Consider the following 16,965-nt stretch of genomic DNA (forward strand, 5'->3'; position numbering starts at 1 on the left):
TGTGATATGTTGACTGAGCAGGAGAGAAGCTTGCCCCATCACTGCCGGTGCTGCATCTGTTCTGGAGATAGACAGAAATGGCTAGACCAGTGGTACTCAATCCATGGCCCAGTTAGCACATAGCTGTGTGCTAAAGGCTGCTGGGCCCACGGAGTTGGGGGTGCAGGCTGCCCCATCGCCTGGTGTGGCAGGGTCCGGGGCCCCGCTGCCCTACCTGGTGGGATCCCAGCCCCCTGCAGCAGGGTCTGGCCTCGGAGCTGCCCTGCTGGGTCCAGGCTCTTGGCTGCTGTGTGGTGGGGTCAGGGTAGGGACTGCCCCGCATTTGGGGTCCGCTCCTGGCCCCACGCTGTAGAGGGGTCTGTGGGCGGGCTGGGGAATTGGGGTCTCTAGGGTGATGGGGGGGAGGGGTTCCGTATACTGGCCCACAGTAATGAATAGATTGATCTAGACCATAGGGCTGTTAAGCCGCCATCTTTTAGCAGCTTGAACACTAAACATAGAGCCCGCACCTGTGCTGGCATCAGACACTCCCTGGGCTTCGGGCAGAACTAGACTGTTCCAGGTGTTCTGGAAACATCAGGAATTCTCTCTCTCACTCTCTCTTCCAGTGCATACGACAATGTGACTTTTGAAAGCCTAGCTCTACAGTTTAAATGGCTCATGCAATATTAATTTCAGACGGAAAACAAGCTGAGACACAGTCATCGTTGTAACGAGAAATGTTAGAAATCCTCCTTCAGCAACAGCCAAGGCTGATCCAAATTGATGCTGGTGTCTTGGCAGAGCTCCATTATCACGGTTTCCTCAGCAATGGAAATGCCCCTCCCCTGGAATTATTGTGGAAAGGGATGGATTCTAGCCCTTCGCCTTATCCCTAGAATTTCTCAACTAACCTTTAACACCAGCTGGGGGGGGTCACTAGAACTTGTCCCAGGTCCTGCTCCTGATGCCTAGAAGGACAATTCTTGACTGAAGAAGGCCAACCGTGAACAATACACGAGGGTGAGAGGCTTAGAGCAGAACGTCACCTCAGTGGCAGCCAGCCAAGGAAGCCCCACTGCAGCGACTCTGTTAGCAGAACAGCTTTTCTCTCCACGAAAGCATCTCTCATCCCAGTTTGCAAATTGGTGGTTGCGTTGAGCGCCAGGAGCTGCGCAGTTTATTGCAAGTCTTCCGACTAGCTCAGGTGTGTCAGTCACATGTCAGTTCAGGAAACTGCTTAGGAAAGGGACTGTAGGCCACGAAGCCAAGTCTTATTTTTAATTAGCATTTTAGTGGAAAGGGTTTTTTAGAGGCAGGCTTCCGGTTTGGCCTTGAATATTCAATGAGGAGCAGACCCAGTGTGTCAAAAACACCAGCAGGGTCTCAGAGGCTCACTTCAAGCCTGACACGGATTCTGAAAGCGCCACGGGTTTCTTCCAACCAGTATATAGTCTGGATTCTTCCCGTAACTCGGGACTATATCCAGCTGGGAGCTAAAGCAGGCTAACCTTCAAGTAAAGGGAACACAGCTTCTAAATAAACGCTCCTTTGAAACGAAGGATGCAGGGAGTGTGACCAGGATCAGAACATATTATCATGACAGGACTCTGCCTGCTGCTCTACCAGCGACCTGGTGAGAGGAGACTGAGAGCAGAGAGCACTATCATGGGACTCTGTGGACCACAGTGCCCTGCGTTCCCCTGAAAAAGCCACAGGCTAGCGGTAATGTCCAGAAGTAGAGATCACCATGGTTACCTTCGATGGGCAGCAGGATGACGCGGGAATGGTCATAGGCGATCACGTTAGCGTAGCGGTTTTTGGGCTTGTTCACTTCAAGGTTCGAGTGCTCCCAGGTGAATTGCTGGCCAGGGTCAATGGACTGGAAGAATCAGGAAAGAAAACAATTAGTCAGAAAGGAGGAGCAGCGGTGGTCAGCTCTGTGCATTCTGCCGCTGCGGGTCAAGTCCGGGCTCTGCAGATCTAGCCAAAGAATGGGGTGCTCTCCATCCCTTGCCCCCAGGAACAGTAACCGACCCTCCCCTCACTGCTTTCAGTATTGTCACGGTGATACGTCCCCCCTCTCCTTTTCTGTAACTTGCCCCAGGCGCACTTGGGATATTTTCCATTACAATGCAAACAAACACAAGCCCAGTGCAATTTCAGGCTGCACAGACAGAGGCATCAAGTCAAGGAGCAGGTAGGCGAAAACTTCCTCTCCACACCGCTGTGGTACAACTGTGCCTAGAATTATTATTCTGGCTCTCTGTTATGGGCACTGTGTTACCAAAAATAGATTGACAACTGGGAGGGAGCTGGGACGAGAGCAACAGATATAATTGGGGGGGCCAAAGGGATGGATTTATGAGGAATAAACGGTAGAGCAAAATCTATACATTTTAGCTAAGAAATTATTAAAAAGAGAGACTTAACTCTACCAGTACCTGATGGGATGGGACAAAGGGTGATAACAAAGCATAATGGAATAAAAGTAAGAGAGGGAAAAATTAAGCTAAATATCAGGGAAACACTTCCTTCTCAGTGAGGGGTATTCGACACAGTGGGAAGGGAACTGTCCTGTCCCAAGAGAAGCGGGGGAAGCAGCATTGTTTGGGATATTTGAAAACTGGACAGCGCACTGAAAAGCAGGGAACATTCTTGCATGAGCAAAGTAATGGACAAGGGGGCCCGTGGAGGCTTTGACCCTGCAACGGTTGGCATGTGCCCATTTGGCAGGAGGAGAAGTGGTGCCTCTCCCTGGTCAGACAAGGGTTAAGGAATCTGGTCTTTTCTGGAAGGGATAAAGAGGGGAACAGTGGAATGCACTGGAGAGAAAAATCCTCTCCCCGCCTGTCCCGATGATTTATGCCAGGGTTGGTGGGTTTTTAAGTCCAGCTGTCCCAGATATGGAAATTAGGTTAATTATGTTTACCTCTAAATCCTCAGCCAGAGAATTAAATAAAACTCGGGCTTAATTCCGCCATCACTTTGGAGAGTCTCGGGGGCAGGGGAGGGGGGGGGTCCTCCAAACGGAGCTTGGCAGTGGCACATTCTGCAGTACTCCCCGCTGTTCACTCCTGCCTGTGCCCCTCCTGGGGGCAGAAGTTTGGGGGGACAGGCATACTGCATGCACGCGCTGTTTGAACCAGTAGCCTCCAGGTCCCATGAACATGGGCTCTGGACCCTTGCTGTGCACCCATAGGCAATTGCTAGCTCCTTTGCCCTCCCCTCGGCACCCTAACCTGCAGTGTTTCCATTCTCCTGGGGCATGGCTTAGATCTGGTGCTCTTGGTGTGTGTTTTATGAGCCATGCGGCTGAGAGGAGGTGGAAAAGCTGGTACAAAACCGCAAGACACTAATGTCCTCTCGCTCTCTTGCTGCGGAGCATTTCTAACTAATGGGTATTTATACTGTTGTAATGTGTCTGTTTGCTCTCTATCCCTCTAATCTCGCCTCGCTTTCATTTCATTAGTGCTGTTTGTTTAGCTCTGGTTCCCCAACTAGAGGAGGTTTTGCTGGAACTAAGCCAGGGCACTTGGGATATTGCATTATGCAAATGAGACTTTGAAATCTGTATAGAGCATATTAACTGGCTTCCGACTTCCACGCACTCCCCAGACTCTGAGATGGGGGTGAAAGACCCCAATAGAGCCAAAGAATCTTCCCCCCACAACAGCTGCTACGGCGAGGAGCTGTCTATAGACCAGGAGTCAGCAACCTTGCAGAAGTGGTGTGCCGAGTCTTCATTTATTCACTCTAATTTAAGGTTTTGCGTGCCAGTCATACATTTTAACGTTTTTAGAAGGTCTCTTTCTATAAGTCTATAATATAGAACTAAACTATTGTTGTATGTAAAGTAAATAAGGTTTTAAAAATGTTTAAGAAGCTTCATTTAAAATTAAATTAAAATACAGAGCCCCCCGGACCGGTGGCCAGGACCCAGGCAGTGTGAGTGCCACTGAAAATCAGCTCGCATGCCGCCTTCGGCACACGTGCCGCAGGTTGCCTACCCCTGCTCTAGAGCATCACTAATATCAGCAAGTAGAGCTAAGTGATAAAACTCACAACCAATCACTCCCTTCCTTTCTCTTTGTGAGCTGGACCGTCTAGACTTGAATCATTCGCCTAGCAACTACCAGCACGTATTATGAACAAATAATTAAATAGGCTGGTCAGTTTGCTATTTATGTAACTTAAGTCACAGAGTAAGCTGCGACAGTCAATTGTGACAGCTGCACTCGGTGAGTTCTATGGGCAAACACCCACCTCGGAAACTTGCTTTCAGTGACGTTTTAGCTACCGACTGGCTTTGGCTAACACTTGAGTGCGTGGCGCCAGAGTGTTTGCAGAGAACGGAAATGGGAGCTTCGCAGATGTGGGCAAATCAAAATGCAAACAGAAGTAGCAGACTATGGTCTGGGGTTTTATTTCTCCTATTCGCGCCGAGGGCCCTGCTAGTGACTGGCCATACTGGGACCCAGAGCTATCAGTGATACGAAGGAGAGCAACAGACAGTCCTCTGGGCTATTAGCAATGGACGCCTAGTTCCCCTTCGTCAGGAGAGCTGGCTAAGGCTCATAGATTTTCCTACAACCTGTAGGTCTCAATAGATTTTTGAAAACGCCTCAGGGGGGTGCTTTTGGTAGCCCCAATTACAGCCAAGACCCATTGTGCTAGGCGCTGTTCAAACACAGACCAAAATGATGGTCCCTGCCCCAAAGATCTTACAATCCAAATATTTGCACACAAATGTGTCTACACGACCCTGCTTGCTCTCTGCATCCCAATCCGGCAAAGCATTTGAGCAGGTGCTTAACTTTAAATGCTTCCTTAGTGTCACTGATTTCACTTCAATGTGCCTAATTGCATTGCTGGATTGGGGTCTGGGTGGATTTCCTAGGCTTATGCTTCTGAGGGCCCACTCAATGTGCCCTTTGTTGCCCGTACCTCATACTCTTGGGATAATTTCAAGTTGTCGTTGGCTTTGAGATGCTCCGTGTGTTCTGCCAACTCGGAGATGGGGATTGGTGGGTGGTTGAGCATACCTAGCAGAAAAGACAGCGGGAGAAAAGAAATCTCATTTAATAATAATAATAATAATAAAAAAAAAAAACCACAATTGTCAATGTTGCATAATTTACAAGGGAAAAAATAAAAAAGAAAAAAATTACAATGTGAGATCTGCAATGAAAGGAGGGACGTTAGAAGAGAGAAGATTCAGGGCTCGAAATTGTATCCTTGGAAGTAAAAAGGAAAATGAGAGCTTTCCCCCGTGATGGCCCCATTCTCAACATTTACCAAAAGAAAATAAAAAGGGAAAAACAAATCCAAAGAGCAGATGCTTGTTAGCGATTCCAGGAGTGGACTTGAAACGAGCAAACTCTGCCAAAGGAAACCTACGCAGCAAATGTCACAGCACTCGGCATGGTCGTAAACAAACACCAACTCAAAGACAGGGACAGGGCAGAATTCTTGCTGACCGATGATAATAGGGGGTGGGGAGGGGAGTGCAGATGGGAGAGAGGTGGGGAGGCTTTTCAAAGTTGTTGTTGTGGCTCTGCATGGGATAATAAACCCTTCTAAAGCTCACTGGGGAGCATATTGGCCTAGGGCATACATCGAGCGGCTGTCTCCCACAGATCAGAATGATGCACATTTAGCCGAGCTTTTGAGGACTGTTCTAAGTTCAGATTTGAAACACCCCAGGGCTGGGTCAGCTGCCCTTAATCCTGTCCAGCATAAAGGAAACGTTACATCATTCTGGGAACGCCTCTCTCCCCCCGCCCCAAATGCCAAGCACATGTTCAGTGCATCACTGTGAAGAGGCTCCCTTCCACAGCATGGCTGGCCAGTGGCCATCTCCTCCCACTGCTCTTTCCTCTGGGTCATAGGATATCAGGGTTGGAAGGGACCTCAGGAGATCATCTAGTCCAACCCCCCTGCTCAAAGCAGGGCCAATCCCCAGACAGATTTTTACCCCAGTTCCCTAAATGGCTCCCTCAAGGATTCAACTCACAACCCTGGGTTTAGCAGGCCAATGCTCAAGCCACTGAGCTATCCCTCCCACCATTTTTAAAGTGGAACAGCTTCAACAGGAAAGCCAGAGCAGCTCCCTGTTGAAAGTCTGCTGCACTAACTGGCAGACCGAAGAATTGAACCAGGACTCCTAGCAGCTTAGGGGAGCACCCGAACCACTGCCCTATACCAGCTCTTAGCAATCCTGCAGAGACAACACCTACACTACAGGCAGACTCCACGGGCCTGTTCCGGTGGTGCCACTCTCTGATCAAAGTGGCACCGGAAGGGGGCGCTTTTCACCCTTCCAGGTGGATGCCCCTTGCCCTCTCCAAACCTGGCACCTCATGGGCGGTTTGCCAGACTGGAGCACCCCTAAGCCCACTCCGCTGAGTTCTGTATGGCCTGGGTCTCTGAATGCAAAGGGAGCTCCCTCTGCATCAACATGGGCATGTCTGGCAAGAGTCATGAAAAGGGATCACACTGCACCCTTTCCTAGGATGTCTGGGTCTGAAGGAGGCTGTCCCAGTGGGCTAATGAGACTGGTGGCGGGGCTCGGTCTGGAATTGGACTGACACTCATACTCATCTGCGCATCCTGCTTTGAGATTTGTAGCTAGGACGACTGGAGAAGGGAGAGCAGAAAAGGTGGTTGGGGGAGAGCGAACTCAGGAACAATCCCCACCACCCATCCCTTGCTCTCAAGCACTCAAATAGAAACCTGTGTGGAAAAGCTTTTTGTGCTCTGCTCATCTGCATCAAATCACCCTGGCCGAGACACCACAAAGGTACTGAGGCACCTAACTTCCACTGAGTGCAATGGGAGCGAGGCAACTCAATACCTGGGAAGATCTGGGCACTCGGTCTAGCAGCATCTCCACTCCGCTGCCTGCCAGCCAAGACACGGGCAACCTTTTGAGAAGCCACCGCATTGTCGTCCCCCCCGAACGGAAAGGGGAGATGGGGAGGTGGGAGCCATGGAGAATTTCGAGCCCCGTTGGTGGCGTGTGTGACAAAGTAAGTAGCGGCGGCAGCAGCATGGTCAGTTACTCTGAAAACTCAGCACAGAGATGGCAAAGCAAGCATGACAATCCTCAGTTTTACAGTGTGTTTTTCACTCCCAAGCCCACAGACTGGGTTCACCAGACAGAAGAGGGCTTGGCCCAAGATCGGTGCCCCGAGTCAGACGCCTTTGTTCCCAAACTATCTAATCATCCCTTCCGGAATTGGACAGCCAGGCAGAAAATGGGGACACGGAGAATAAAAAACAAAACCAAACCAGGAGGCAAAAGGTTTATGGAGGTTAAGCTGGACCAGTATGGCCTCTCAGGCCCAACGGGGTCAGGTTAGAACATTTCTCCTGGCTCGTGGAAGGAAGGGGTCATAGCCAGTGGGTTTCTAGTTTGCCTAATTCTCTACACACCTCTTGCTGTCCTCAGACATGGGAGTCTCCTTCAGTTCCCGCAGCGTGGCCGCGTTACACCCCAGAGATAGCTGTGTTTCAGTGGTGGCAGCGAAGTGTTTCTTTCGTATACATCTAGCTCATAAAGAGCTTTGGGACCCTTTTGGCCAAGGGGCGGCCTCTCCATGTCTAGAAGAAGTGACGCACTACGCTAACATTATAACAAACATTCAGCACAGAACCTTTGCTTCCTCCTCCTGCCCTCTCTGAGGTAAGAGGTAAGTGCTGCAGAGGGCCATAAACTTCTCTTGACCATTACAGCAAATTGAGCCCTGTTCAGAACAACCACTGGCAACGTAATAAATTGTTTCCAGATCTGTACATGTTACCCCTCCCACTGACTTCCTCCCACCTGGGGCGGAAGGCAGCGAGGCAGGCAGCCAGCATATGGCCAGCTGCCACCACCTGAATCTGACTCTGCTGGGAGGAGCTACAGATTATTAGCTGAAGTGCAATTAGAAACAGAGTCGTAAATTAAATCCCAAACAATAAATATACAGGTTTAAGAAACAAACAGGAGCAAACGAAGCAAGAAAAACAGAGGCTCCCCGGCTAGTTGGTCCCAGTACGAGGGCTCTGTCCATCCCATCATGCAGACGATGATGGGAAAGGCCCCATCCAAGATCTGCACCATGGAAGTCGCATTCTCCTTTAATGGATTTCAGGAGATGTTTCCTTTGCCAGAGCTCCAGTGAACAAGCCTCAGCCATCTCAGGCTCCAGGCATCAGTGTGTCCCTGCACCCCACCCTTCACCCCCATTCGTAAACCAACAGCTGAGTGCGCCTGGGAACTGGCCTCTCTCCTGGTCTCTTAGGGCAGACATAAAGAACCCTTGGAATTGATCCGACATGGGGATAAGGAAACCAGGCTGGAATTCTCTGAAATGAGTAAACACTTTCCCGGCCAGGCTGCCAGGCACATCAGGGTTTCCCATAAGATCCTGAAATGCACTGTGTCGAGAGGGAGAGGAAAGATATGGGTTTGGATTAAGCAACCAGCTGGTAATGTCATTTCGCAGAGGAGCACAGATGGGTTCATCTGGGACCACCCCTGTACCGAGAGGAGAGGGTCCTTTCAGCTCAGTGCCAACAATGGACGAAATTGTCGAGAGGCCTGTTCCAACCCCGTCATCTAGGACTCCAAGCAAAGGCTTTAGAGCTGCATCTGCAGGTCCTACTGAAGTCAGTGTGTGTTGGAAGCCCCTAGCCAAGGGGTCAGTAACTGCCTAACATGCCAAAAGGACTTAGGAGCCCAGATCCCAGCTTCTACCGGGTCAAAGTCTTAGAGCAGGTCTCATCTAGCATTTCAATCACTTGATCCACTCTAATCTTATCACTCCACTCTCTATGTACCAGCCAACGCCGCAGAAACGGCACCCGAACATCTGGTGCGGGCCACAGCCTGTTTATCTTCGCAAACTCCCTGCAGTTGGACGGTGCTTTTTGTGAAACCCAGCGGAGGTGTAGACCATAGAGAGAGGACAGTGCTTCCAGGTCAGCGCCAAGGAGTTGCCAGGTACCGGAAATGGCCTTTTCCCTAGTTTGTCATAAAAGGGGGTCAGTGCAGGTCTCTTACGAGGAGAGCGGAGGAGTATGGTCTATTGCTACAGTCTCCCCTTTACCCAGACAATGGAGCAACAAACACACACGCAGACTAGTGTACATAGAGCTGCTGTCTCCCACAGATCAGAATGATGCACATTTAGCCGAGCTTTTGAGGACTGTTCTAAGTTCAGACTTGAAACACCTTTAACACGGGAGCCTTGAAACCCAGATTTTTCTCCTGCGAAAGAACAAGACAGGCAGAGGGACGGATGGCGTCTCTTATGTCAGCCACTAGGAGCTCCGTCCCTTTGTTACTGTCACCACTACTGTCACTTTGACAAGGCCTGCGTTTGGTACTGTAAAACTGGAAGCGCGGTTCAGACAAACAGATGGCACAGGAGAGGGATGTGATGGCGAACGCCACAGGGACACACAGAGTTCAGCGAAAAAAACAAAACAAAAAACGAAAGAAAAAAAGACAAAAGAAACAAACCAACAAAAGGAAAAAAAAATGTAAACCAACAGGAACAAAAACACACAGGAACTAACTTTCAAAGTCAAACTCAGGGTCACTGAGAGGGCTGCTCAGACCAGAATCTGCAGAAAACAGTAAAAAATAAATAAATAAAAATACACTTTTTTTCTTCCTTTTTTTTTTTTTTAAATTTCATGCTAATCAAACGGAAAAAGCAACATAAATTTAAGAGGAAATGAAAAGTTAATTTTTTGTGCTGATTCGGTAGGGGCAGGGCCACTGAAAAGTGTTTTCTTTCCCCCAACCCCCTGTGTGTGCACCCCACCCCTCAGTCCCTCATTTGCTACTGTGGACAGAATGAAGATTCTTTGGATCACAGGGAGCCTTTATAGAGAACAGGGCATGGGCCAGTCTTTGGGCCAGACTAGATTTTATTTTAGTGGCTTCACACCTGCAACCTGAGCCATGGATCTCTCCTCACCATCGACACACTGCAGGCTGGCGTTTTCAAAGGGGCACCCAACTCCCACGGAAATTCAGTGGGAACTGGGTGCCTGACTCGTTCTTTGAAAATCCCCACCTGAATTATCGAATAAGTATTAAGATAAAGTCACCACCACCGAGCTCTCTTTGTGCAATGGTTCCCTAAGGGAAGGCTGGAAGCATCACCAGGGAACTAGACTAGATGACCTACTGAGGTCCGTCCAGTCCTACGATTCTATGGCTGGGGCCATTTAAAACTACACTGCGCACATCCCTGAAGGACACACTAGAGACCAATCCTGCATTGGCCAACAGGGAACAGACTTGCTGGTCTACAATGATCCGAGATGGAAAGCGGCTTTCTGATCAAGCCAGCCCTCTGCAAGGGCAGGAAAGACTGCCACTAAAGAATACATCAGCTATTACACTGAGACCGACTAGCTTCTTCTGAGCTTGCTGGCTAGGGCCGAGGTGGAAATGACTCCAGTCCGGAGCACTTCTCTCACGTGCTGGCCTCTGTTTGCAGATGGGGCCTAGCTCTGGATGCGCCAATCGATACCTAGGTGCTAGAATGCCTGGGGAAGTGGGCACCCTAAGCGCGATGCAAACTCCAGCCTCCTCTCGCTCCAGCTTCCTTCTTCCCTGGGGTAGAGGCACTGGTATGAATGGAGTTACCCTAGGGATGAATTCGCCCTCCCTGCCCAACAGGAGCTGCTCTGCTGAGTGTCCCATTTGCACCCGTCATAAAGCAAGTTTCCCCAGTGGGCACTTGGAAACGGTTCCTTTAACGCAACGTGAATTGCTGCGAGTTGCAGCTGGAGCTCCTCTGGGAAACTGCTTCTACAAAGGGTGGAAGGTCAGACAGTGCTGCAATAACCCAAGCTCTCCAAGCGACACTGGGCGCCATCCCCACCTCTGAGATTCAGGCTGCAGGAGGATTTCAAGGGCACGTTGGACTCCCTGCACCATCAGAGAGGCAGCACTGAGGAGCGGTATCAGCCTGGGACCCATTGTGCTCTCAGCTGTACCACTGAAAATCCAGAGTAACTCCACTGACTCCGTTGCAGTTACTTTGGATTGACACCAGTGTAACGCAGCAGAGTTTGGACCAGAGGCCACGACAACTCTGGCTGCTGCTGAACAGTCCCCAGGGGCTGCTTTGAACCTGTCTCCTTCGCTACCTAAGGAGATTCAGCCCTGACCCAACCACAAAGCTTGGGCTGCTGAGACGGACCATGGGGAAGGCGGCTCCCATCTCCTCGCTGTGGGAATCTGAACTGAGCACTGCCCTTGTGCTCAGCAGCAATCCTTGCCCTTTGATTAGCTACCAACTTCCCAGCTCCCCTTCTCCCCCCCCCAAAAAACAGAGGCAATCCCAAGGACAGGGATGGGCAGGGAGAGCTGCAGAAACATTACTAACGAGCACAAAACGGCAAAAACGACAACCAGCCCCAAAAAGCACAACAAATTCCTTTCCAACTCCTCCTGCTCTGGGGACCCACCAGCCGAGCAGTGGACCAGCGTGCGGGCCTCGCTCTGTGCAGCGGTGCGGGTGCCCCTCTATGTGGGGAAGTGCCCGTGCTGGGTGCATGTCGGTGGAGGCTTGCAGAAGTGCCATGCAGCCAGCTGACCCATGCACATGTGCGGAGGCCCGTAGGTGTAGACGGGTGGGTGCCTGGTGCGTCTCTGCGAGGTGGGTAGGTGTTTTACTACCTGGGGAAGAAGACCAGCAGGACCCCCTAAGAGGGTGCTTGCACGAACGACTGGTTGTCTTGCTTCTCCTGGTGACGGATTAATGTCTCCGCACGACAGAGCCGTTTCCGAAGAACTATTTTGGTGCATCGGCACGCCGTGCCCATTACAGATGTGCTTGCACCGGTACATTCTGGGAATCCTGTAGCTCCCGTCCCTGGGGCCGTTGGGTAATTTCCAAATCTGAGGCCCCGCATTATGAGAGGGAGTCAGGAGGACTGGCTAAGTCATGGCTGCCTATCTAACCAGTCCAGTTGGACCACAGATACAGTGGTCCCAGCCATTCAGTGGTACCATCTGGTACAACCCATTCACAATGGCTGGAGTGGCTGTTGTGTGGGGACACAAGATGCTGCCATCCCAGAGGGCTCCACGCATGGATTTCATGCAGCACTCTCGCTTAGCATAGACAGGGCACAAGAGGTCTCTCCATTGTGTTTTTGGCTAGAGTTGGATTGCAGCAGAGGCAGCCTTAAAGCAGGCAGGAAGGGACTGGGGGATGGGCAGTCATACCACTTCTCTTTCCTAGGGGGAGAGGCTGGTTTGCAGCCAGTTACCTGGAGTCTGGAAGTTGATCCGTCTCATCTCCACCGGGTCCTTGGGGTGGTGAGGAGCGATCTCAGCGTTGTTCAGGAGACATTTCGTCCGCGGCTCGGAGTCTTTCCGTTTGCTTTTAAAAACCAAAGTAGAAAGCCTGTTGGTTTGGGGCCCTTTCTGCCTTTCTGACGGACTCGGGCAGGCCAGCAGCCAAGCATGGACCTGATGTCAGCGGGTGCCACTCTCATGCGAGGCTGAGACAAATGCAGCCATGACCTGCATGACTTACTGGCTCAGAAAATGGGTGCACGGCACAAAGAATGCGACTTGCACTCATGTGGCACTCAGCGGATGTGACGTTCCCCCAATGACCCTGCAAGCCAATACCAATGTCCTGGAAGCTACTCCATCGTACGTTGAGGGCTACGGCCATAAAGGCACCTGACAGGCTTTTGTATGACCAGGGGGCTTTACCTTAAACCCCACATGGGCGGCTTTTCTGCTACAGCCTCTTTTCATCGTCTCGGTTTGCAAGTTGCACACACTTACAAACCGACTCAGGCTATGTCTACACTGGCATGTTTGTCGTTAAAACTTTTGTCGCTCGGGGTGTAAAAAAACACCCTCCCCCCGAAGGATCAAAGTTTGAACAATGAAAAGCGCTGGTGTGGACAGTGCTTCGTCGGCGGGAGCCAGGCTTCCGGCGATGAAGCTACCGCCCCTCATTGGAGGTGGTTTTATTTCTTCACCGGGAGAGAGAGCTCTCCTGGCGATAAAGAGCGGCTACACAGCGCACCTTACGATGGCACAGCTGCAGCCTAACGTACACTGGCAACTTCATTTACAGCACTGGTCATTTACCAAGCCTTATCTACACACAAAACGTACACCACTTTAATTAAAATGGAGCTAATCCCTGGGTGGACACTCCAAGGTCTTGTCTACATGAAAGAATTGCCCTGCTAAAGGTGTGATTTTAAACTGATTTAGTTTTGTTGGTGCCAAAGGCCGTGTGGACATGCTTAATTTGGTTTAGTTTAGATTGAATAGAAATCAGTTTAAGTCAAACTGAAATAAGACACTTTTAAATCGGAATATGCACGTCCACACTGTCTTTGGCACCAGTTTAGATATGTTATTTTAAAAACTGATAGACGTTAAACAGGCGCAACATTCTAGTCTAAACAAAGCCTACTTCAGCTTAAGTGCCTTATTTTAGTTTAGCTTAACTTGTTCCTAATCCTGTTTGGACTAGTCTACACATAAACTTGCCCTGATTTAGTTAAACCAGTGCAAATGCCTGAAATGGACACTCCTATAGGTTTAAAACTATTTACATTGGTTTAGCAAATTTACAGGGGCAAACAAATCAATTGAACCCTGGTTTCTGTTGGTCTTGTCTTCGCTTAAAATGCTACAGCGGGCACAACTAGGCTGCTGCAGCACTTAAGTGTAGACACTACCTACGCTGACGGGAGAGAGTCTCCCCTTGGTGTAGGGGATCCACCTCCCCAAGAGGCGGTAGCTAGGTCGACAGAAGAATTCTTCCACTGACTAGCACGGTCTACACAGGGACTTAGGTGGCTTTAATTTAACTGTGTGGATTTTTCACACCTGACTGATGTAGTTAAACTGACCTAATCTAGTGTACTCCAGGCCAAAGTTGCACCAATGTAACTAAATCAGTTTAAAAATCCCATCTTTAGTTAAACCAGTGCAGCTATGGGCGTAGACCAAGCCTAACTGACTTACACTAAGGCGAAATAAACCTGGTTTAAACCCAAATAAATGTGTCCACCCAGCCTTTTGCACACCTTTAACGACACTGTTTTCAAGTCACACCGGTGCAACTCTGCATATAGACAAGTTCTGGTGTCGACCGAGGGATTTTAAGCCCCAGAAGCTGGAGTCTACAGGAGTGCCGGCAAAGCGCAGACTGTTCTACCCACGGCTCCGAGGCAGAAAGAAATGAGATTTGCTTCTCAGTCTATTTAGAAACGTTCTCTGCCTCGTTGCAAACTGAGAATCTCATGTATTATAGCCCAGGTCACTTCATGGACACCCCCCTTCCCAGTCTGCACTGCACAGAAACCCACCCCGGTCCCCAGGCCTGCTGCAGCTACAATAATTACATACACAGAGGTGTGGAGTGTTGAATGCATTTTTAGTTGTCTTTTAAAGCCCGTAGTAGCTGGAGGCAATGCGATAAGCCCAGACTGTTCTACCTGGAGCATTGCTTGGGAATCATGGCACTTGAGGGGAGGATGGGGGGAGTGGGGGTGTCACTTTATTCTGGCTCCAGTCGGAAGCAGCGGTGAATGGTTCATGGCCAGGCCTGTGAGTTATTACTAGTGAAAATACTCCCAGCCTTGGAAATGGCTGGAAAGACTCCCAGAGTTTCAGGGAAAGGCAGCACAGAGCCATTGGACAGGGAGAGGACACATCCCCTGGCCCTGCGCTCGGCTGAGACTGTAACACGAGCGGGCGCGCCTCTGCTCCATTAACCCAACATTTACTGTCACCCTCACTCTCCTCCAAACAGGATTTGGCTTTGGCTTGAAGAAGAGCCATCCTATCATGGACAGGCAGCTGGGCTTCCCTTCGCCCCCTCTGCCTTTCCGCTGGCACAAACGTGTGCCGGTGAGATCTTGGTACCCGATGTCCTTTAGGACAGTGGGAGTGCCAAGGGCAGGAGATGAGTCATCATGGGGGCAGAGATCTCTGCCCCAAGACACAGCCAGTCCGGTGCGGTGGGGATCTACAGAGATGCCAAACCTGGTGCTCTTACCTGTCTGGCTTGCTGTCCGGGGAGCAGTAAATGGAAGGAAGAAAAGACAAACGTTGGGGTTAGAATGGAGCACGAACCCCCACGACACACACGGAAAGGCGAGAGCCCCAGCTCAGAGCGGCACCAACAGACGGCAGGAGGTGGACTCCTGAGTCCTCCGCTCCCAGAGGATTCAGACATTTCAAACCCAGTGGGGATATAGCAAAGGTACCCAAGAACATCCCCAAGGGCAAGGGCAGAAATCTCCAGGCAGATGAAAGAGAGCATGGCACAGCCTGATTGGTAGAGCCCGCATGCTGGGTGCCCCTGCTACCAGCGTCACTACGTGACTTGTGCTGGCACAGTCGCTGTCATCCCCCCTTCCTTGGCTCCCCCCCCCCTCTCCCAGTCCTTTTTCTCTGGCCATTCCCTCTCCTTTCCCCACCCCGGCACTCTGCACATGTCGGGCTGGGCCTGGGTGCTCCTGGAGCGGAGACAAGGCCCCTGGGAGCGGATACGCTCAGGTCGGGCTAGCATCCGGCTGCTGGAACTTGCTGCTCTGTGCTCGTGCGGCTGGCTGCACGAGGGAAGGCGGGTGGCTTTCAAGGAGCCTCCCACAAACACACGATGCACCCCCACTGCTCCCCTTCTCCTCTCTTCTGCATCCCCCCCTCCCGCCCCCCGCTGGAGAAGCAGCCTAATGCTCTGATCCGGGAGCTTGTGTGAAGAGCACCAGACCGAGAGCCCTGGAGGCCTCTCTTGACCCACACGCTGGAGAGGCTGTGGGCATCAGCGGAGCATTCCTCAGCCTAGCCCAATGTGAACATCTGTCCTCTACGAACTGGGCTGAGACCTGCCAAATTCATTTCACTGGAGGCCACTGAACTACCACTACAGGGACCCGGCTTTATTGACTATGGACCCGAGCTGGATTTGAACCAGGTGGATCCCATTCCCGCAGCATCTCCTTTCCCCAGCGCTTTGCTCTGTAGCTCTGAGCGGGGCCGTGCCCTCAGCCCAGCGACTCCGAGACAGAGCGTGCAACGCTCTTGAGCACCTGGGAGCGGGCACAGATCTGGGCGAGGGGCCACCCTTACTTTTTGTAGAGCAGGATGGCGATGACGATGCAGATGATGAAGACCACGGCGAGGACTGGCCCGATGACCCATATCAAGCCCTCCTCTCCGTCGATGATTGGCTGCGGGTCGGGGTTGTCCAGCTGGATTGGGTCGGAGAAAGGACTAGCTGCGAATGTCTGGAAAACACAAAACATCATAAAACAGGATTCAGAAAGGGGTCTGGGCCTGGGAATAGCAACAGCTTCATTCCAGAAGAGAAGCCCCTATAAGGGAGATAGACCCACAAGCTTTGGGGCAGACACCAACCACTAACACATGGGATTAAGAAGAAACTTCCTCTATGAGCAACTTTTTCCATAGCTGTCCAGTAGAGGGGTTCTTGCACCTGTCTCTGAAGGAACTGATGCTGTCCGACAGGATGCTAGATTAGATGGACCAAGGAGACCCCACGTTCTCATGAACGGCCAAGACTGGCTTAGCCCAAGGTCCATCTAGTCCAGTGGCTCCCAACCTGCGGCCCGTGGGCTGCTTGCTGCCCAATCAGCACACAGCTGCGGCCCATGTGACATCCTCAGGGCCATACAGATAGTATTGGATGTGGACTATAATGGTAAATAGGCTGAGGACCAGTGATCTCGTCCCATAGCCGGTCTCCAACGCAATCCGCACCAGCTGCTTCAAAACCTGTTGTGCAGGCCTCCATTTCACACTCTCCCAGCGGCCTCTCCCCGACACTGCCTCCAATTCCTCACCTCACCCTCTGGATTTGGCGCTCAGCCAGGATTACATGGACACGGGAGAGGGGGAAAGGAGTGAAGAGGGGATTAATACTCAGACACGGAATGACCTGGTGACTTCCCCCCACCCCCCAA

The 16,965-nt window shown here is 51.1% G+C and overlaps 1 protein-coding gene across 7 annotated transcripts in view; it reads right to left on the bottom strand.

Moving 5' to 3' along the window:
- Positions 1-16,965, bottom strand: part of PTPRS (protein tyrosine phosphatase receptor type S) — a 252,215-nt gene that overhangs the window by 15,047 nt on the left and 220,203 nt on the right. For 4 of the 7 annotated variants that reach the window (XM_054013362.1, XM_054013360.1, XM_054013365.1 and 1 more), the window contains 5 exons: positions 16,112-16,269; positions 12,268-12,380; positions 9,550-9,597; positions 4,927-5,024; positions 1,738-1,861 (listed from right to left, as the gene is read on the bottom strand). In XM_054013362.1, the coding sequence (XP_053869337.1) occupies positions 1,738-1,861; positions 4,927-5,024; positions 9,550-9,597; positions 12,268-12,380; positions 16,112-16,269 (541 nt within the window). The remainder of the gene's footprint in view (positions 1-1,737; positions 1,862-4,926; positions 5,025-9,549; positions 9,598-12,267; positions 12,381-16,111; positions 16,270-16,965) is intronic. The other 3 variants (XM_054013364.1, XM_054013363.1, XM_054013366.1) reach the window with 1 other exon arrangement.

Source organism: Malaclemys terrapin, chromosome 24 (genome assembly GCF_027887155.1).
Source record: "Malaclemys terrapin pileata isolate rMalTer1 chromosome 24, rMalTer1.hap1, whole genome shotgun sequence".
NCBI classification, from domain to species: domain Eukaryota; kingdom Metazoa; phylum Chordata; order Testudines; family Emydidae; genus Malaclemys; species Malaclemys terrapin.